This window comes from Canis aureus, chromosome 7 (assembly GCF_053574225.1).
Source record: "Canis aureus isolate CA01 chromosome 7, VMU_Caureus_v.1.0, whole genome shotgun sequence".
NCBI classification, from domain to species: Eukaryota; Metazoa; Chordata; class Mammalia; order Carnivora; family Canidae; genus Canis; species Canis aureus.
In genome coordinates, this window is record NC_135617.1 from 35692206 (window position 1) to 35714117 (window position 21912).

Genomic DNA, 21912 nt, shown 5'->3' on the forward strand with positions numbered 1-21912 from the left:
AGCCAGTTAAAAGGGCTTTTGCAGTCATGGAAGCAAGAGATGGTGGGTTGGCCTACAGTGGTGGTAGCAGTAATGAGAAGTGGTCAGAGTCAGATTATATTTTCAAGGTGTATGTATTCAACAGATTTTTCTAATGGGTTAGTTTATATGGTATGATGCAAAACAGAGTTTGAGGCTTGAAATGAAGGAAATTGCAGAGGAGAAACCTTGGAAATAAAGAGTGGAGAGTAGAATTCAGTTTTGGTCATAATTTTGAGATGCCTGTCAGACATCTAAGTAGAGATGTCTGGGGTTAAAGAGAAAGTTTATGTGCTGGAGAGTGCCGGCACATAAATGGTATTTCATGACATTGGATGAAATCACAAGAGGGATGAATGTTTAAAAAAAAGGGGGGGGTGGTACTCTGAGATTTAGAGATTAAGAGGATGAGGTTTCAGGAAACCAAAAACATTGCTGAAATAGAAAGAACCATCAAAAGACTAGAGTATAGAGGAAGCCCGTTAAGACCGTTTGAAACTTTACATATATGTTGTATGTTATACCGTATGGTATTTATGGCTTATTTCCAAGTTAAAGTATATTGTGAAGGAGTGATCAGTTATGTTAAATGTTGCTGATAGATGGAAAAGATGAAAATTGATATTGACAGTTTAACAATGTAAAAGCCATTAGGGATCCTAGGAAAAACACTAAAAGCCGGCCCAAAATGGGATTTAAAAGATTAGGAGAGGAAGAGAATACAAGTATAAAGAGATCTGTGTTTTATTTTGAAGAGAAATGGGATGGTAACTTAAATGCTTGTTTGTTTAATATGGGAATAAGCTTATAGGCTGATGGAATGATCTAGTAAAGAGGGAAATTGTACTAAGTGACATGCAAATAAGGATCTGCATCTAAGGATCTATTTTATGTAAATCTTTGGTTCTTTTTGGACAGAACAGTGAGTGTCCTTCATTCAGTATATAGATTTATTATCCAGTATATATCATTAATTCATCTGCTGGCTAACCTTTAACCCGTTAAGCAGTACTAGGGGATCGGTAAAAAAAATAATAATAATCTCTGTTCTTCAGTTTACAATCTAGTCTAGATGGAGAAAATGTAAGACAGCACATACTACTTTAACAAGTTCATATTTTAGACTATCTAATTTTTAAAAATTTGTAGGCTTCAGCTGTCAGTACCTGGTAACTGTCTCAAGGATTTGATCACAGTGTGTAATACAGAGAGGGGAATAAGCTAGATCCATTCAGTCCTTATCTAGGGAAGAGATGAATTGGCTGTTTATAAACCTTGGCGAGGAAGAGAACCTGAACTGGGGACAGATAACTTGGTGGATCTAACCCAAACTATCAGCAAGAATAGTAATTTTGACTTTACTAGTTTTTACCTACACATTTCACCTATGCTGAACCCATATATCTTATCATCCACTTTCTATTTGAAATCTCAGTGGATTAGAAGACTTCATGAAAAGGTGACAAGATTTAGTATGGGGTAAATAGTTTTATGTCTATAATTTATACACACTTGGTGGGCACAGAGAATAGAGAGAGAACGTAACATTTAGGCAAGCCTGATAAAAGATACCCTGACAGGCCACCTGTACAATAATTGGCTCTGCCTAGCCACTCCAGTCATGGAAAGGGCCCCGCTGAGCCTCAGCCAGTAAGACTTAATTCAGAGTCCAGGTTTGCCATCCCATTTCTTGCCCCACAGTTGCATTTCCCCCCCCTCTTTTCAGCACTTTCCCAGACACGGAGGAACGAGCGAAGAGCTTCCACAATTGCCGGACACCGTGGTAGAGTTTCTTGCATGGGGAGTTCTGCAGCATCCAAAGGCACCAGAAGATAAAAACTGGTATCCGAGCGCCGCGGCCTGCAGCACATTCTCAGCACAAGGAACAATAACGCCCTCAGTCTCATCCGCGGAACAAAACTGCATCGCGTAAGAGGAGTCATCCTTTTTGTTCTGTATGTCACGCAGCTTCACAACTTAGGCCAACCAACGTCTAAACAATGGCTCAAAGTTGGCTAAGTTGTAAAAACGCCTCCTCGTTCCAAATACACTAATTTTCTACGATAGCTTGGTCTCGCGTTAATTTCATCCAAGCTAACTAAAAAAGTACATATAACACGTCATTCCTCGCCTCTCTGGTCTCACAAGTCGTTTGCTTCTCCCGGCCTCAGCTTCAGGGACCAGCCACCTGAAAGGCATCGGCCAGGTTAGGAACGAGATGAAGGGACAGAAGCGCCCAGTCTCCTAGAGCGGCCACGGCTGTAAGGCCGCTCTCGCTTACCTTGCGCTCTCTATGGTTAGAAGCTCAAGCCCCTCCTCCGCCCGGAAATGTTTCTGTCCCCTGACGCTGGCGCGAGGGCCAGAGGTATTTCCGGTTCCGGTGCGGGGACTTTCGTTCTTGGTGGTCAGTTGTTGCAGTTGGTGGGTAGTAACTGAGCCAAGATGCTGCGGAATCTGCTGGTGAGGAGCTTCTCGGCTTGCGTTAATATGGAGCGGGAGGATGGAGAGCGGAGGCCCGAGAGCCTTGAGTGAGCAGCTTCTCCTGGGAGAGAAGAAGGGGAAGAAGGCGACTTCCCAAGTCACCTTGATCCGTGTCTCCTGTTGGCCAGACGTTACTCTCCCTTCCATCTGTTCCTTCCGCCCCAGGCTAGGCTGGGTAGATGGAATGGAGGGGCCGGGAAGGTGCCCGGAAGTGGGTTAGACAGCCTTGGGTTCTCAGTGGCCACCCCTAAACCTCTCGGTCATTGATGAAGTCGGTAGCTCTGTCTGCTAGGAGTAAAACTAAGGTTCAAATGGGAGGTTTCTGATACACGGAAGTTTAAGGCAGAAAGATTTGAGAGAAGTTTCAACGTTTCTGAGCTTTGTGAGCATCAGAACGCGGTTTAAAAAGCAAGTCATTCACTTTTGGATGGGACTTTAGGAGCACTCGTGGCAGAAGTGCAGCGTTACTTCAGTCAGGCCGTTCTGCAGTGTCCTTCACCCCTCCACCGGCTTTGAGCGTGTGAAATACTTTCTCAAAATTTCGAAAAAGAGAAGGAAAATGTAACTGTAACTAACCGTTCTCTTTTGTGATTATTCAGTAAGGTTTTACTTAGGTTCTCAGTGTATCATTTATTTTGGAATATTGAGTGCATATTTGTTTCATTATTTAATTCAATTGGATAGATAAAAAAGAATTATGCCCTACTAAAGATTCTTTTTTTTTTTTTAAGGAAAACTAATAAAGAAAGCATTTTAACTAAGTAGGAGTCATGCTATTTTATTTTGGTATCAATTAATAGATTTTTGATAATTTGGTAGAGTATTAAATGAAAATATTTGAACTTAGTGTATTTTGTAATTATTTTTGTAATATATGTATGCCAGTGTTTTACTCAAGGATTATATAATGCTACTCATTCAATTCAGGTACAGATGAGGGTTTGTTTTTTTTGCTCAGCATCTGCACGAATTGCTACTTGAATGTGGTCTTTGGATACTGCAGAATTTTAATATAAGGAGTAGAGGATGGACAACCAATTGGAAAACCTGCTGCTGGTTTAGGACTCTTAACTGACAAACCGGATATGTTTTAACTGTCAATTTCTCTCTTTTGTAATATTAAAGATTGAAAGTGGTTGGTTTTGAAGGTTTCTTTATTAAAACCTAAAACTGCCTAATATATATGGATTTTTCATTTCAGGCTCTTCGCCAGATTGCCCAGAGGACCATAAGTACTGCTTCACGCAGGCAGTTTGAAAATAAAGTTCCAGAGAAACAAAAGCTATTTCAGGTACTGAAATATTTCATAGGCAATTATGAATTGTAATAATAGTAATTACCAAAAGGTGGAGATAAGAAGTACATTTGGAGATGTTTGATTGTTACTGATCCTGCTATATTAGCAAAAGAATAAGAAACTATTGATAGCTAATTGTGCATTTGCTATATACAAGAGGACCTTGGGGAAGCGGAAGGGTATAGTCAAAGATACTTTGGAGAAGTTACTTTGGGTTGGCACTCTTTGAGGTAGTTGCACAAGAATAGATAAATAGACCAGACCAGAGAAAGGGCCCAGAAAAAAGAAAAATTATATATGCAGAAATTTAATATATGTTAAAGGTGCTATTCCGTATCAGTGGGGAAAGGATACAGTAAATTGGTATTGGAAGAGTATAAATGCTTCTCCTGTAAAACATATTAGAAGAAAATATATTTTTCCAGTTTGGAGGTATGATTGACAAATGAAAATTATATAGAGGGGAGCACGCTCTCTCCCTCTCTAAAATAAAGATATCTTTTAAAAAGTCTTTTCTGGGGAAAAAAAAAGTCTTTTCTGCAGAAATAGTAGCGTAAGAATATTAAAAAAACAAAGAGGTCATTCATTATAGGATTTTATTTTATTTATTTATTTTTTTAAGATTTTATTTACTTATTCATGAGAGACATACAGAGAGAGAGGCAGAGACACAGGCAGCGGGAGAAGCAGGCTCCATGCAGGGAGCCTGATGTGGGACTCGATCCAGGACTCCAGGATCAAACCCTGGGCCAAAGGCAGGTGCTAAACTGCTGCGCCACCCAGGGATCCCTCATTATAGGATTTTAATACAAAAAGCCCCCCAACAACCTAAATACCCATTATTAGGAGACTGGCTAATTCACTTAGAATATTTTCGCACAGTGGAATGCTGTGTGGCCATTAAAAGGAACAAGTTGGGGTTAAAGGGACTAACCATGGTTTTTAAGATAGCATTAAGTGAAAAACAATATATAGCAGACCCTTATATGTCATAAGGGTCTCATTTTGTATATTAAACAGGTGTGTGTATAAATTAGAAGTTAAGATAATGTAGGCATTAAAAATATCTACAGGTATTGGGATGCCTGGGTGGCTCAGTGGGTTGAGCATCTCACTACTGATTTTAGCTCAGGTCATGATCCCTGGGTAGTGAGCTAGTGTCAGACCTCAGGGCTCTGTGCTCAGCAGGGAGTCTGCTTGGGATTCTCTCCCTCTCCCTCTTACCCTACCCTCCTGCTGTGCTTGCGGTCTCTAAAATAAATAAATAAATCTTTAAAGTATTTATAGATATGTACTACACTGTTAATACTGGTTTTCACATAAGAAAGGATGGTGGGATAAAGTAGTTGACCTTTATAAGTAGTTCGATTTTTAGTGATTTTTTAAATTTTCCTGGGGTGATCTCTGGTTTTTCCCAAATAAAATTTTAAGTGATTAAAAAGACAGATCTTCCTTGACTTACGATTGAGTTGTATCATTGTGTCATAAACAATAACCCATCATAAGTTGAAAACCTGTTAAGTTGAAGATTCATTTAATATACTTAGCCTATTAAATGTAGCTTAGCCTACCTTATATATGCTCAGGACACATACATTAACTTACAGTTGGGCAAAATCATCTTACACAAAGCCTATTTTATAATGCTGAATATCTTACATAATTCTTGACTATTGTACTGAAAGTGAAAAACAATGGTTTTATGGATACAGAATGGTGGTAATTCATTGGTTATTTAACTTCATGATTGTGTGGCTGATGGAGAGTTGTGGTTGTCTGCCACTGCCCAGCATCGTGAGAGAGCTTTGTGCTGCATATTGCTAGCCTGGGAAAAGGTGAAATTCAAAATTTAAAGGACAGTTTTTACTGAATGTATATTGCTTTCACACCATTGTAAAGTTGAGAAATCGTAAGTTGAACCACCGTTAAGTCAGGGGCTGTTTGTATGACATGTAAAAATGAAATACTTACATTTAACAAATGTATTAAATACCATATGCCACGTGCTGGGCTAAAGGTTAAAGTTATAATTTAAGGTTACAAACAAAACCCCTTCTCCCTTTTTTCTTTAAGGAAAAAAATTAATCTTTCTTATGATTAGATCTAAAGTGTGATGATTACTGATCTTTTTAATAATTTAGTTGATGAGATGAGCTCCATCAGTGTATTTTCACAGCTTTAACATTTGTATATTCCTTGGAAAGAATATCTGTATTGGATCTCATTAAATTTTAAGAGAAAGAATATTGACTTCTAGGAGTTCTTATTTTAATACTTCAGTGGAAGTAGAGACAGAATCAGGAAAATTGTAGTCTTTAAATTTTGGTGTTTACAATATTTTAATTCCAGGAGTTTAAGGAAGCACTTAATTTTATATAAGTGGATTAGCCTTTTGAACTTAGTTGAAAACAAATCACACTTGTATTAATTATTATTATTTTTTTAATCTAGGAGGATAATGGAATTCCAGTGCATCTAAAGGGTGGAGTAGCTGATGCCCTCCTGTATAGAGCCACTATGATGCTTACAGTTGGTGGTAGGATATTTGGAGTGCTTCACTTATACACAACCTGCATAGAACAACACTCATTACTGTACCCAGAGTGCTTTGATATTTTTTCTGTGAATTGGGCAGGTCCATTGTTCAGTATTAGCAATGGAATATCATAAATTGGTATACTAGGAACAGAGTTAAGAATTTTAATGATTGCTCTCTGGGGGAGGAAGAGAAACAATATTTAATATTTGAGTGATTACTGTGTGCTTGTCCTATTGATGAGAATGTTACATAAAGGGATTTCTGTAACCCTTTTATTAAGTCTGTATGTGTCCTTATTTTAAAGATGAAGAAATTATGTTAATTAAAGATAATATTGCCTCTATGTGGAAAAGCTGCAGTTTGAATCCTGATTACAAAGTCCTCCTGCTCATGCCAAAGTGCCTTTTTGGTTTGGATTGTATACAGTGAAGGGGCATTTATGGATGAAGACAACTAACTAGTGACCTTTGGGCTCTCATAAGATCTAAATTTGTGTTGATTGGTATGACTGTTTCCTAGGTATTCTGGTAATGAGTTTTAGTAAATTTTCACTTAATTAGCTATTACATTAAATTTGATAATTTAAATGTATCACTGTTCCTTGGTTTTACATTGATGATATACTTAAGGGAGTGCTTGCATTTCTTGACCTCTTTTTCAGTATTTGAATCATTCTTAGCATTTCACATGCAGTTTTAGGTTGGTATGGAAATAACCTTTATATATATTTTTAATTTTATTTAAAAATTTCTTACATCTTATTAAGTTGACAACTACATTATTGTGCTATATCTAACACTTTCTGTAGAAGTTAACTGATAGTAAAACTAGATTAAATGTGTTTAAAAACTATATTTATTTTAAATTTTGCCAGCACCTGTCAAAATGCTTTTTTATGTTCACATAAAAGTAATCTTAATGCCAGACTTGCTTCTCCCTTCTCTTACAAGTTTTATACGTATAAATAGCGGAATTTCTTACAAGTTTTTTTTTTTGTTTCTTTTTATTTTTCAGGAACAGCATATGCCATGTATCAGCTAGCTGTGGCTTCTTTTCCCAAGAAGCAGGATTAACTTCAATTCATCTCAGCAGGCAGTTGGTTGTTTCATTCAGCTCTCTATGGACCAGTAATCGATAAATTCAATATTTATTGACTTAATACTAACTGCCACCAATAAAGCAGTCTTTACCATGATTTGTCTCATTTTATCATTTTATACTAATAATTTCAGTTTTTGATCAGCCTTGTAAATCTTAGGTAGGGAGCAAAAAAATGGTTCTTTTGTCATTAGGGTTGTATAAAATACCATTGTGATATTTGTGAAATTTTATTTTGTAAATAAATTAATAGAGCAGATCAGAATTATACAGTGGATGGTCTTCAGTCTTAAATGATGTGACACTTGAAAGCATATTTCTTTGACTCCTTCCCCTCCCTGTTGTGCTATATCCTGGGATATGCTAGAACCTGAGGTTAGTGGAAGCAGGTCATTTTTGGCTCCAGGGGTTCAAGTTTCTTTTTTTCCCCTTTCTCAGTTGTGTTAGCATATGTTTAAATATTGGATGTATTTCACAGTTTAGGATTAGGCTTTAGTAGAGAAGCTATAAAATAATTTAGGACTCGTTCTTTCACACTAACAATGGGTTTCTATTACTTTAATCTATAACATAAAGGGTAACTTTCCTTAAAATACTTCGTTCATTTCTGAAAACTATCTTCTGCAGGAATTTAAGGAGTCAAACTTATTAGTCATCTCCTCTGTTAGGTGTACATTTGTAACACTGAAATTTAGAGTCTAGGTGAATTTGTTCTAAGGGAAATCGATGAGTCGAGGTTTATAAACTTTCTGTGGGTGCCTGGGTGGCTTAGTTGGTTATGTGTCTGACTTTTGATTTCGGCTCAGGTCACGATCTCAGGTTTGTGAGATTGAGCCCTGCATGGGGTTCTGCGCTGGACATGGAGGCTGCTTATGATTCTTTCTCTCAGGGCGCCTGGGTGGCTCAGTCAGTTGTGTCTGCCTTCAGCTCAGGTCATGATCCCAGAGTCCTGGGGTTGAGCCCCACATCCAGCTCCCATTTTGGTTGGGAGCCTGCTTCTCCCTCTGCCACTATCCCTGCTTGTGCTTGCTCTCTGTCAGATTAATAAACTTAGAAAAAGCCAATAGTAAAAAAAAAAAAAAAAAGAAAAAGCCAATAGTCTTCATGTTGAAACACTGAGACTTCTAGTATAAATCTATCACAAAAGGTACCTAATAAAAGATGTCTCAGCCTTGAATCTCAAAGATGGGAAAGGATCTTGGTAGCTACATTATCTAACCTGCCACCAAATGCAGGAATCTGCCCAACTTCTGAATCTTCCTACTAATAGCAGCCAAGAACACTGCTTTGGAAGGGAGTAAAGTATCAGACATTTCTAAATGCTGAGAAAGTTCTTAAGTTGGGCTGGAATTTGGTTCAATTTGGTGATTTAGAGCTAAAAAAACAATTGCTGGTTATATTTTGAAAAAAAGCTATATATGTCAACATTTTACAAAGAATTTAGCTTTCCTAAATGTGATTTGAAATGCTTTTATGACATGATGTGAAAGAGACTTGTGTAGTAAAAAAAAAAAAAAAAAAAAAAACCTGATACCTCTGATAACCTTCATCTCAATATTGTGAGAGGTGCTTTACTATTTCTGACAATTTTTTAAACATTTTTCCATGTGAAATGTTCTGTTTATGCTAGGGTATCATGGTAAGATTGGGTAAAGTAAAAGATTAAATCCTTAAGATACTTGAAAAATTTTTTTTTATACTTTATTTTTTTTTATTTTTTATTTTTTTGAAAAACCCAGTCATTCTTTTTACTCAAGGAGAAAAAGAAAAACCCATTAAAAAATACCTTACCATTGTTCAAAGCTAATCTATTTGGGTCCTAATGACTCTTATTTAAGAAGGCAGATAAGTGTCAAGAAGCAGCTTTTCTTAGCCTTAATTTTATGGAGATTGCTGAAATTTTCTAGTTAGCTGTGCCCAAATAATGGCAGCTGCTTGTTGAGGGTTCAGAGACACCCCACAGGAGGGTTGGAAAGAGGCCTGCCCAACAGCCTTGGCATACTGACACTTGTTCTGCCCATTTTTTTTTCTTGAATTTCCACTTTTTGAATGAATATTTCTCTCTTGGTCCTAATTTTCATTTCTGTCCAGAAGTCATGAACTGAATACACTGACTTCCATCCAGAAACACTTTCATTTTCTCTTCCTGTCAGAACCTCCTGAGCCCATGAAGGTCTGGTTTAGTTTGCTAGGGCTGCCCTAAAAAGCTACCACAAGCTGGATGGCTAATACAGAGAAATGACTTTCTCACAGTTCTGGAGTCTAGATGTTTGATCATGGTGCCTGTAGGTTTGGCTTCTCTGGAGGGCTATGAGGCAAGGTTCTATTCCAAGCCTCTCTCCTTGACTTGTAGATGGCCATCCTCTCCCTGTGTCTTTTATTTTATTTTATTTTATTTTATTTTATTTTATTTTATTTTATTTTATTTTATTTATTTATTTTATTTTATTTTATTTTATTTTATTTATTTTATTTATTTTATTTTATTTTATTTTATTTTATTTTATTTTATTTTATTATTTTATTTATTGGTGTTCAATTTACCAACATACAGAATAACCCCCAGTGCCCGTCACCCATTCACTCCCACCCCCCGCCCTCCTCCCCTTCTACCACCCCTAGTTCGTTTCCCAGAGTTAGCAGTCTTTACATTCTGTCTCCCTTTCTGATATTTCCCACACATTTCTTCTCCCTTCCCTTATATTCCCTTTCACTATTATTTATATTCCCCACATGAATGAGAACATAAAATGTTTGTCCTTCTCCGACTGACTTACTTCACTCAGCAAGATACTTGAAAATTTTTAAAAATAAATACTGAGTTTAAGTATTTGCCCTTTAAAAGTCTACTGCAACCAAGGGTGGAGAGAGGGAGGGGTCAAGGGGCAAGATCCCAGAGTAAGGGTTGCTGGACCAGTCCTGTGAAAATATCTCCTATACTTAGCATTTAGTGAGAAAGCTGTTATAATTACTGATACATTTCAAAGACTAACCAAAAGTCCATAGAACAGAGTCCATAAAAAGTGTTGAAAATGTGGTGGTCAGAAAACAAAACCTGCATTCAAATCTTTATCTTTATCATGCAATATGATCTCTTGGAGATTAGTATTTGTTACTAAATAGAAGGAATTCTGTGATGATGTGTTATCCCATTAATATAAATAGGAGATATATCTAAGTGGAAATGTTATAATTAGTACTATGCTCAAAATTACACTTGTAGTCTGTAGCTGTTGTATGTAAACTACAGATGAAGGAACAAGCTCAAAGAAGGCATGCAATTTACACAAAGCTACAAATAAGTGACAGGACAAGGTTTCAAATCCAGTTTTATCTGGTCTTTCCAGTATACTTCTGTTGTTTGATTAAGTGTTGACTGGGATAGCTTCAATACACTATTAATAGCAACATATGCAAATATGAATCCTCTACAGACTTCCATCTCCCCTGGACAGTTAAGCTTATTGGAAGAGTAATGAGTATAGTCTCCAGTTCCATTACTCAGTTTCACATTGATTGCTATAATTCATAATCTACCTACCTATTTAACATCTGTTTCTTCCACTTAATGCCGAGATCCCAGCTCAGCATTCTAATCAACCACCATATTGCTCTGCTTCTTGGCGCATTCATCCTCATTTTTGACGCTGCTGATAAGTGCCCAAAATTCTGCTGGAAACTGACATTCTCCCCTTTGCTCCCTATGTTCTCTTCATCAAGAGTTTCATCCCTTTGAATTTGAATTCAAATTTGAATTATAACCGATAAGACTGGGAACCAGTATAGCATTGTAGTTAATCATACAAATGATAGAAGGCCCAGCTTCAAGCCTTGGATTACTGTGGGTAGCTAACCTTGCTAAACATGTATCCTCCTCCGTGTAAATGGAATAATACTCCATGCGCATGTTTTTATCCTAATGCATGGAAAGCACTAAGAATGATTTCTAATACATACCAAGTGTGCAATAAAAGTTAGCTGCTTCTATTGTTAGCTCTCTGGGAAAAGGAGCTATGTCTTCATTTCCTATCCCTTCAACTTGACACAGCAGGGACTATGAGCCGGTCAGGGCTGGTAGGGCAGGCTCATGATTTGCTCTGCAGGGTAGGTGCTTCTGTCTTTCAGTTCTCCTTAGGATGTGGTTTTCATTCCTGTGAGATGACTGCTGCAGCTCCAGCCCATTTTCTTTGTTGCGCTGTTAGAAGAAGGGTTGGTGAAAGAGCACACTAATAGGTGAGCTCTTTAAAAAGAGCTTTAGAAACTCCAAAGACCTCAGCTTAGAGGTCTTTGGCTAGAGCTTTGTCCCATGATCATGCCTGGTTTCAGAGAGGCCAGGAAATGTCTCAGCTTTACAGATTGCCAAATGCAATTGGAATTCTATATAATAAGTAGGGGAAACAGTATTGAGTTGGCAACTAACAGTTCCCTGGTATTTTGGTTTTTTTTTTTTTTTTTTTTTACAGTGGTATGAATAATGTTTTTCAAAACATTATTTCTCACCATTCTCAAAGTGAAGACTGCAAAAAGTAAAAGCAATGCTTTACTGTGTTGTCATTAACCCTGGGAGCAGTGCTGCTGCGTCTCCACGCTCTGTGACCCCTGAGCCCCCAAAATCTCAGCTCACACACACCAAATCTCTCCCACCTCACTTTACAACAGTCCTGAAAATTCAAAGAAAGCTATGCTATACAACATTTACATTTCTCTCTCTCTGTTTCTCTCATGAATAAAATAAATCTTAAAAAGAAAAGAAAAAGATAGCTGGACGTAGGAAAACCAGGTGTGTTGTTCTCTTTGAGTAACGTTTGCCTACACAGTTGGGGCATCTTCGCTCCTCAAGGCAAAACAGCAGATGAACCCCAGTAGGAACCAGATGATGGCCCCGAAGATGCCCGGGGAGGTGAAGGAGTCCTGCCAAGCCTGACTGCAGACCGGGCAGCCTCCAACGACAACAATGGAACTGGCAGGGCACCTGGTGATACGTGGGCGGTGGCTGTTGCACACCCTGGGGAGGTGGGAGGGTGTCCCTGTGTCCCTGTAGCGGCGGGGCCCCGCCCGCCAAGTGGCCCAGGCCCGCCTCCAGGCTGTAGGCGCGCGGCGGCTCCCGCGGCGGAGGCTTGTGGTCCACTGCGGCCGGCGGCGCCAGGCCTGCTCCCGCCCGACTCCTGCTCCCGCGCCGGCTCCGACTCATGGGGTCGCCGCTTCCAATCTGTTGTTTGAAAAGGTAAAGTCAACGCCGAAGGAGAAGAGCTGGAAGCAGCTCGGTTCCTAGTTCTAATTTCTGATGCCCACAACCATATCCAAGCCTGTTCTTAGGCTCCGCTGCATTCCATTTTTGAACTTTCCCATTTTTGCTTAAATTACTTCAGGTAGGTTTCTCGGCAGGGAACCGACCAAGGCAGGGTTTCCTGACTTTCCTGCCTATTGGATCACCTAATGGAACCACAACTCTACCGTTTACTCCAAACAGTACTTAGATGATTAAAGAATGATGGTCATCACTGGTCTCTTATTGGGAACGGGAATGTTTCAAAAAGATTTCCCGAGGGAACACAAATGTACAGGAATATGGAGAATACAAGAATGATAGGAACAAGAATTATGATGCTGTTATAGGCAGTTTAGTTCAGGGTTTGCAGAAACCTCTTGCTGCTCTTTGAGATCGTTTTTGCCTAAGTTCCCCAAAGCTGACAATTCCACGGGCATCTAGCTTTAGCTCCCTCCTCTTGGGTGCTGGATGCATCCTGGTGGAGAGCAACATCTTGTAATCCACTTGTAACCCAGGACCCTTCTTCTATATATACATCAAGACTAATAATTCAAGTCAACAGATACTGAGTGCCTCCTATGCGCCAGTCACTATGGTATGTGCCTGGGAATCCTGGGTGAACAGAATTAACATTATAGTGAGAGGTGGCAGAGAAGATGACTAATAAAATGTAACAATAAATTGTAAAATATGTTAGAAGGTAGTAAGGTCTATGGGAAAAAGGCCAACAGGGAGAGCTGGCATGAGGGGGAGTGATTGGTTGCAGTAGTAAATAAGATGTGAGGATCAACTTCAATGGGAAGGTCATTTTTTAAAAAAAGATTTTATTTATTCACAAGAGACACAGAGAGAGGCAGAGACATAGGCAGAGGGAGAAGTAGGCTCCCTGCGGTGAGCCGATTGTGGGACTGATCCCAGGACGCCAGGATCATGACCTGAGCCAAAGGTCTCAACCACCGAGCCACCCAGGCATTTCTGGGAAGGTCATATTAAGTAAAGACTAGAAGATGAGGGAGTTAGTCACTCAGATATATGGGGGAAAAGCATAGGAAGAGGGAACAGTCTAGAGCAAATGCCTTAAGTGCCAGGCGTGTTCAAGGAACGGAAAAGCAATAGCAGTTAGCACTGAAGAGTGAAGAGGAAGTCAGAGAGGTAAGGAAGGAGGGATGACACTGTGTAAGGACTTGGGGCTGGTGTAAGGACTTTGGCTTTTACTCTGAGGGAAATGGGAAGCCATTGCGGTTTGCTTTGTTTTGTTTTCCAGAAGACAGATCTACATGTTTTTAAGGGGATTAGCTTGACTGTGGTGTTGAAATAGGCCTTGGGGGACCCAGGATAGAAGCAGGCAGACCATTAGGCCCCCTGCAGCAACACAGTTGGGAAGTGTTGGAGGCCGCGTGCAGGCGTTGGTCATAGAGGTCATCAGAGTGACTGGATTATGAATAGAGAAGGAGTTTTATCAGACCACGTCCTTCCTCCCTCCCTCCCTCCCTCCCTCCATCCCAGTGGGGGGGGGAGGTTCCTAGCGTCTTGGGGCGCTGGTGCGTGGCTTCTGCTTACCGGGAAACAGCTGCCTAATTACCGAAAATAGTAATCAGCAGCCTCCTAAGTAGCAGTCTTGGAGAGGAGCGCTCTATGTGCGGGGTCTCACGTTGTGACGTGAAGAAGCAGAAATCTAGATGCTGAGGGGACCTGCAGCCAGCAGTCTGGGCCAGTAGGTCCCCAGACTCTAGCACCTGACGTCCCTCCAACGGTCAAGCCTCAAGACCTTCTACCTTCTTTTCACCGCCTGCTGCCTCACCGTCACCACTACTCACTCCCCGATCTGACTCCAGCCTGACTGTCTACTGAAGAGTTGCTAGGCTGTCACCACTTAATTCCTAATGACCTTTTCTTGGCCTCCTCTCAGTCCCAGCTTTTGACTGGCCTTTGTCCACCTCCGCCCAATGCTTGAGGTGAGGTAGATGATAACTTGAGATGAGGCCTTTTGATTGTGACACTGTTTGCTGCCCTGTTTCGGTACTGGCCTGTTCGCAAGCTCCTGTCTCTCTTCCTGATCCCATTCAGATAACCACCTGTTTAACCCGGTCCTTGCCCTCTCCTTGGGGGCTATAATGGGCTTCCAATTGCCCAGGCAGATAGTCTCCACTGCTGCGCCACTGGCAGTTCAAATCAGTACAGCCCAAACCCAAGTCAGCGTCTTCCACCCCATTTCTATATCTCAGCCAATAGGTATGTTGACTCTTGATTTCTGCTCATGTCACTTCCTCCATCCTTATAACTACTATAGGCTTGAATCTTGGTTGACCCCTTCCTCTGTCCCTCCAGGAGCCCTCAATTCCCAATCCTATGGATCAGTTAGTAGTGCCTCTTTCATGCACACCCATCTCCCCCACCTTTCACCTCAACTACTGGGGATACAGGCTCCTACTTGACAGCCTTGTTTCCTTTGGCTCCCTTTATGCCACTCTCTACTGCCAGAGTAACCCTTTCCAGTCTGGACAATTTCCTACCTAAAAAGTTCTAATAGTTCACCTTGATCTGCTCATCTGTTCACCTTATCTTCCAGTATTTCTTGGCCTTCCACAATGCTTCAATACATCATGCCAAACTGATATGCCTACACATACCCAACCAAATTTCCTGATTCAAGAATATGTTCCAGAAGAAAAAAAAAAAAAAGAATATGTGTCATGCCTTCCATCATGCTTCTGTTTATGCTGTTCCCTGGAGCACCCTCTCCTACTTTTAATTCCATTATCCAAACCCTACCTATCCTTCAAGATCCATTTGCAAGCAATAGATGAGTCAATAACCAGACAGAATGACCTTTTAGGGTATCTCTCAGCCACGAGACGCTGCAGCAATGAGAAGTCACTCTGCACCTTTTCTTTTTTTTTATTTTTATTTTTGATTTTTATTTATTTATGATAGTCACAGAGAGAGAGAGAAAGAGGCAGAGACACAGGCAGAGGGAGAAGCAGGCCCCATGCACCGGGAGCCCGATGTGGGACTCGATCCCGGGTCTCCAGGATCGCGCCCTGGGCCAAAGGCAGGCGCCAAACCGCTGCGCCACCCAGGGATCCCCAACTCTGCACCTTTTCTTTTTCAGTGCCTTTTCAGATTCTCCTTCGGCATGGGATATTTCTCTGTTTTGAACTCTTATGGGATAATGTACCACCCACATGCCATGGATTTTTCTGGTTTTCAATTGTTCCACCCAACTTTTTTGAGAAGTAGTGCACTCTCCCTGAGTCACAGTGATGTCAAGGAGATATCTGTTGGGGAATCCATTTTCTCTTTTCTGGGACTCATGGCCCTCCTCTGGGATATGCCCCTAATAGCAAGTTCATTCTGCTCCACAAAAGCTGGGTCATTATTTACTGATTCTCACAAACTTAAAACCAAGAATTAGAGGTTCTAAGGAGTTGGCTGTGGTCCTAGGACTTATAACAGGACAAATAAACTCAGGGAATTGCCAAATTAGACTGCCATTTTGGGGTGGCTGTTGGGGAGTTTTGTGTGCTGATGATGAGCAAGCAAAGAAAAGCAGGACTATGTAGTAGAGAGGTTACCTTGCCTCCCTTCTCAAAAACTTTAAGCCCCCCCAACCCCAACCCCTTCTCTCCATTCCTTAACCCACTTTTTTCTTCCACTTCATATTACTTGTTTGCTTGTTTCTGTCTCCCCATTCCATTTTCTATTGCTGCACAAAAACACCACCCCAAAACTTGGGAGCCATGAAACAAAAAGAGTCCTCTATTTTGATCACAAATATGCAATTTTGGCAGGCATTACTCTGCTCCCTGGTGTCTGGGGCCCCAGTTTGAGATTGAAACAGCTGGGAACTAGCAGCACTCTTTCTATGCATCTTTACCCTCAAAGCCTTGGGCTTCCGCACAACATGGCAGCCTCAAAGTAATTAGCCTTCTTACGTGGTATCTCAAGTCTCCCAGACAGGGTTCCCAGAGATCCAGATGGAAGCTGTAAAGCTTCTTCTGACCTAGCCTCAGAATTCCCTGAACATTACATCTGCCTCATTCTACCAGTCAAGCTAGTCACTAGATCCTGATTCCAAGGGAAGGAATAGACTCCACCTCTCAATGGACAGAGCAGCAGAGATATAAAAGTTCTCAGTTTACAGTCTAAAGAAAATTGTGTTTGGCTCACTTTCTAAAAGCAAAATGAGAGCGGGGCACCTCTGTTACTTAGGCTTCCAACTGTTGATCTCAGCTCAGGTACTGATCTCAGAGTCCTGAGTTCAGGCCTAGTATGAGGCTCCATCCTGGGTGTGGAGCCTACTAACAGAAAAAAAAAAAAAAAAAGAGTTGAACAGACTAAACCCAATGTTTTAGATATTGTGAATCGACTATAAAACATAATAGTATACTTATATTTTTTCAAGTATCTAAAAATACTTTGTTTTACCAGTATTATGTACTTGACCACTGCATAATTTGCTAAGTGAACAAAGTTTGCACTTTGCCCTGGTTTTCTGTTTTCAAGGTTAGAATCTTGACTTTTTTTTTTTTCTTTTAGGGTGTTTTAGGGTTTTTTTTTTTTTTTTTAGAGAAGTAGGGAGGGGCGGAGGGAAAGGTAGACAGAATCTCAAGTAAGCTTCATACCCAGGGCACATCAAACTTGGCACTAGAGTCCACCACACTGAGATCATGACCTGAGCCAAAATCAAGAGTCAGCTTAACTGACTGAGCCACATAGGCACTCCTCCTTTAGGTTTTACTAGGCTTACTTGTGTATTTTTTTAAGATTTTATTTATTTATTCATGAGAGACAGAGAGAGAGAGAGAGAGAGAGGCAGAGACACAGGCAGAGGCAGAAGCAGGCTTCCCACAGGGAGCCCCATGTGGGACTCCATCCCAGGACCCAGGATCACACCCTGAGTGTGAAGGCAGACACTCAACCACTGAGCCACCCAGGTGTCCCTGTTTGTTTGTTTAATTTTATTTATTTGAGAGAAGGAGGGTACAAGCATGGGGAGGGGGGAGAAGGGAGGGGCAGAAAGAGAGGGAAAGAGACAAGCGGACGTCCAGTACCCTGAGATTGAGACCTGAGCCGAAGGCAGACACTTAACCGACTAAGCCAAGTAGGGACCCCCTTATTCATGTATGTTGAAGTAGTTTATGACAGGCTTACTCAGGAAGATGCCATGAAAAAATGATCCTTGTTAAATTGGTTGGGGAAATCTTAGTACTTAAGTGCTTAAGGCGGGGGTATAACTGAACCCAAGTCTGTCTGCCTGATGCACACAGAGCCAATCACTGAGACAGGTAAGCAGCAAGGAAAGGGCTTATTTGAGAGGCAGAGGAGGAGACTGGAGAGCAAGTCACAAATCTGGAGGAGAAAACAAGTTTCTTATACTCATAGAGGCTGCATACATACATACTGATGAAAAAAGCAGAAAAAAAAAAAAAAGAAAAAAGCAGAGAAACAGGGACTATTCATGAGGAAAGATGGAGCATGTGTGTGGCTCAAGTGTATATGTAACATACTTCTCATGTTCACTTTGAGTGGAGACTTAACACCAGATAAAAGCAAAATTCAGCCCCTCACATCAAGTTACCTTAGGACAAGGAGAAGGGGCTCTGGGCATGCTCCAAGAGCGGGTATAAACTGGATGAGATCTTGGGTTGGTTACCTTGCATTAGGAATATAGGTAGGAGGCTAGAGAACCATATTAATTGACCTTGAATACAGGCTTCTGTAGAGACAGCTAGAAAATTTACTAGTGGGGTCAGGAAAGACACAATAGGGGCACCTGGGTGGCTCAGTGGGTTAAGTGTCTGCCTTGGGCTGGGGTCATGATTCCGGACTCCTGGATACAGGCCCACATCAGGCTCCCTGCTTAGTGGGGGGCCTGCTTCTCCCTCTCCCCCTAGCCCTCTCCTCAATGTGCTTGCTGTCTGTCAAATAAATAAAATCTTGGAAAAAAAAAAAAAAAAAAGACACAATACCTGATTAGGGGAAAACTGTTCTCTGAAAAACTAAATTTTATGCAAGGTTCAACCTCATTAATCCTACGGGACACACTTTCAGGACGGCGAAATGTCATAATAACCTGTCCAGTGAGGATGAGCCGGCTAAAACAAAACACACTGAAACTTCCTTTTTGCTCAGGGACACGGGGGATCAAACCCCGGCCCCACCCACCCTCCAGTGAGGCCCTAAACCGCTCAGAGGTCGGAGACCCGGCTTCTAGGCCCCCGTCCAAGTCCCAAGTCCTCGCCCCCCACCCCTCCATCCAGCCCTCCAGGCATCCAGTCTCCGCCCTGGCCTGGTACCGCCGGTTCCCAGAGCCGGGGACGGACCTGGGGTGGGGGTGGAGGTAACGTCCCGGGGGCGTGGCGTATGTAGATGAGCAGGCGCGCAGAGGCTGCCGGGTCCCCACGGCCCGAGCCCAATCGTCCCGCGTGGGGCCAGAGAAAGGCGCCCCAGGGCGTGTTGCGGGTGGGCGAGGTCGCGGCCGGGGCGGCGCGGGGAGCCGGCGTGCGGGGGCGGCGGGCAGGAAGTGACCGTGTGTAAGGAGCGAGGCGCGCGCTAGGGTGCAGGTCGCAGCGGGCCCTGCAACTCATACTTACCTGGCAGGGGAAACACCATGATCACGAAGGTGGTTTTCCCAGGGCGAGGCTTGTCCATTGCACTCCGGATGCGCTGACCCCTGCGATTTCCCCAAATGTGGGAAACTCGACTGCATAATTTGTGGTAGTGGGGACTGCGTTCGCGCTCTCCCCTGGCAACGCGGTGGCCAAAGGAAGACTTCTCGATTCTAGGGCTTACGATCGGGTCCCTAGGGTAGGCTTGGGTGTTTTTTGGTCCATTTAGCGGCTTTCCTTTTCTACTTTTTTAAGTTTTTCTTTACGTGTGCGTGCTTGTGTTTATGTGCATGCGTGTAACCCACGCTCACTGTATCCCCGCGCCGCATATTTTGTTTTATGGGGAAGGGTTTCTTTTTTTTCTTTCTTTTCTTTTTTTGTTTTTTTTTTCTAGCGTTCTCGGTGTCTTGGAAAAGAGCCGCCTAGTGATACGCAAAGTCGCTTTAGGTAAATCTGCTACGTCTGCTTCTGTGCTCTAAACCCCCTTTTGGCATCAGCCATCTGGCCAGCTGTCTAGCCATCCGGCAATTGCTTGTCGAAAGCCTTTGTTCTAGTCAGTGGAGATAGACAACTGAACCCATTCATAAACCTGATAATGGTCTATAGGGGGAAGCGCCATAAAGGAATCAACAGTGCGATCTCTTAGGAAAAATGGAGTGGGAGCTAGCAAAGGCCTCAATTGAACTGAGACCAGAAAAAAAAAAAAAAAAAAATGAGCCAGCTGTGATAAATGTCAGGAGAAAGGCATTCCAGGGGAAAGGAAATTCCTTTGCATGGTTGAATTGCCAAAAGAAGACCAAGGTTGTTGGAACATAGGAAGCTGGAGAATGCAGCAATTGTGATCTCCTCCCCAGTGACTAACAACAAATGGCCATGTCTCTACACACAGTCTCTAGATTGATCTTGTTTGTTTTCATCTTATGCAACATAATCTGATAGCCATAGCACTGATTTAAAAAGAAGTTTTTTATTTTTTAAAAAGATTTTATTTATTCACAAGAGACACACAGAGAAAGGCAGAGACACAGGCAGAGGGAGAAGCAGGCTCCACGCAGGGAGGACATGGGACTCGAACCAGAGACCCCAGGATCACACCCTTGGGCCAAAGGTGGCGCTACCTGGTCTAACCCTAAAAAGAAGTTTAAAAAATAAATGGACATGTGGGCATCCAATCCCAGCTAGTTATTGTTACTACTATCAGCAAGAATGAGAAGCTGAGGAAGTACAGTTAGCAATAAATCAAACACAGAGCAATTACTCATGAACTCAACTTTAAATCTAGATCTGTTTTATTCCAAAATCGATTCTTTATGTACCATACTGCTTTCTAGATAAGGAAAGAAGAAAGAAAAATACCTAGGACAACTCTACTCGTTTTTCCCCTCCACAGACTTTATTGTCTTTGAACACTGTTGCATCACTGAAGCAATATTAGGTTATGGTTGATAAATCTGCATTTTAATGATGTGTAACTTTTTATTCTCTCTCTTTTCTCTCCTATTTCCATGAATCTAGCCATGTATCTGTTCCAGTTACCTACCTCTACTGAAATTATAGTTTCATAGCTGCTACTTACTTTTTAAAAATATATGTATTTTTTATTGAAGTTCTATTTCAACATATAGTATAACACCCAGAAACTTTTAAAGTCAAGGATATTTTGCAGGATTCATCTCATTAGTGAGGAAAACCAATCAAAACCCAAGATGGTTTCCAAATTTGTATCCTAGTGTGATACACCAGAGGAAAAAAAAAATAAATGTTTACAATTAGATTGCTTGGAAAATAGAAAACTATTGAAATGGTTATTTTGAAGCATATATGAAGTCTGCTACATGAAGAAGAACTCATAATACTGGATTTTTGAGCCTTACTGCTACAATATAATGTGTGTGTGTAAATAAATTTGGATTTGGTTAGTGGTTTCCAATTATAAATGTCTTATTAATATGAATTGAAAGGAGGGCTATTTCCTTGAATTCTGAGATTATGGAGATTATGTCAGGTCTTTTTTTTTTTTTTTTTTGAAGATTTTATTTGTTTATTTGAGTGGGGGAGGGAGAACACATGAGAGTGAATGAGCATGAGGGAAGGGGGAAGGGGAAAGGGCTCAATGCCAAGGCCTCCAGTATCATGACCTGAGCTGAAGGCAGCTGCATAACCCACTGAGCCACTCAGGCATCCCTGAGATTATGGCAGATTTTTACTGACCTCTTGTGGGAGGCCATCATCTTCCTTCTGGGAGGTTGCTAAAAATATTCTCTTGGCATTATTCCGGCTAACTAAAGGCTGATGTTCTTGCCTGGCCTTGTCACATCTCTCTAGGCCATTTTACCTGAACTAGTGCACTTGACTACAACACTCATGGCACCTACAACACTCATTTTTTTCCACCTTGATTCTATCCTAACAATCATCAGAATGATTTTTTAAAGTTATTTATTTATTTATTTGAGAGAGAGAGAGAGAGAGAGAGAGAGAGAGAGAGAGAGCGCAAGCCTGAGCAGGGAGAGGAGCAGAGGAAAAGGGAGAGAAAGTGTGGAACAGACTCGGAGCTGAGCATGGGGCCTGACACAGGGCTCGATCTCATGAGTTAGAG

General features: G+C 41.4%; 1 protein-coding gene, 1 long non-coding RNA gene and 1 other non-coding gene across 3 annotated transcripts; 2 read left to right on the plus strand and 1 right to left on the minus strand.

Moving 5' to 3' along the window:
* Positions 1-1486: 1486 nt before the first annotated feature.
* On the minus strand, positions 1487-2628 carry LOC144317250 (uncharacterized). Its single transcript, XR_013383191.1, has 2 exons — positions 2300-2628; positions 1487-2206 (listed from the first exon to the last, which is right to left on the minus strand). It is a non-coding gene; the product is annotated as an uncharacterized LOC144317250 (long non-coding RNA).
* On the plus strand, positions 2320-7530 carry COX7A2 (cytochrome c oxidase subunit 7A2). Its single transcript, XM_077903347.1, has 4 exons — positions 2320-2478; positions 3701-3790; positions 6248-6332; positions 7350-7530. The coding sequence occupies exons 1-4, from the start codon at positions 2461-2463 to the stop codon at positions 7406-7408; spliced, it is 252 nt and encodes an 83-aa protein (XP_077759473.1). The 5' UTR covers positions 2320-2460; the 3' UTR covers positions 7409-7530.
* An 11760-nt stretch (positions 7531-19290) lies between these two features.
* Positions 19291-19453, plus strand: LOC144317978 (U1 spliceosomal RNA). The gene has a single exon (XR_013383841.1). It is a non-coding gene; the product is annotated as a U1 spliceosomal RNA (small nuclear RNA).
* The last annotated feature ends 2459 nt before the right edge of the window (positions 19454-21912 follow it).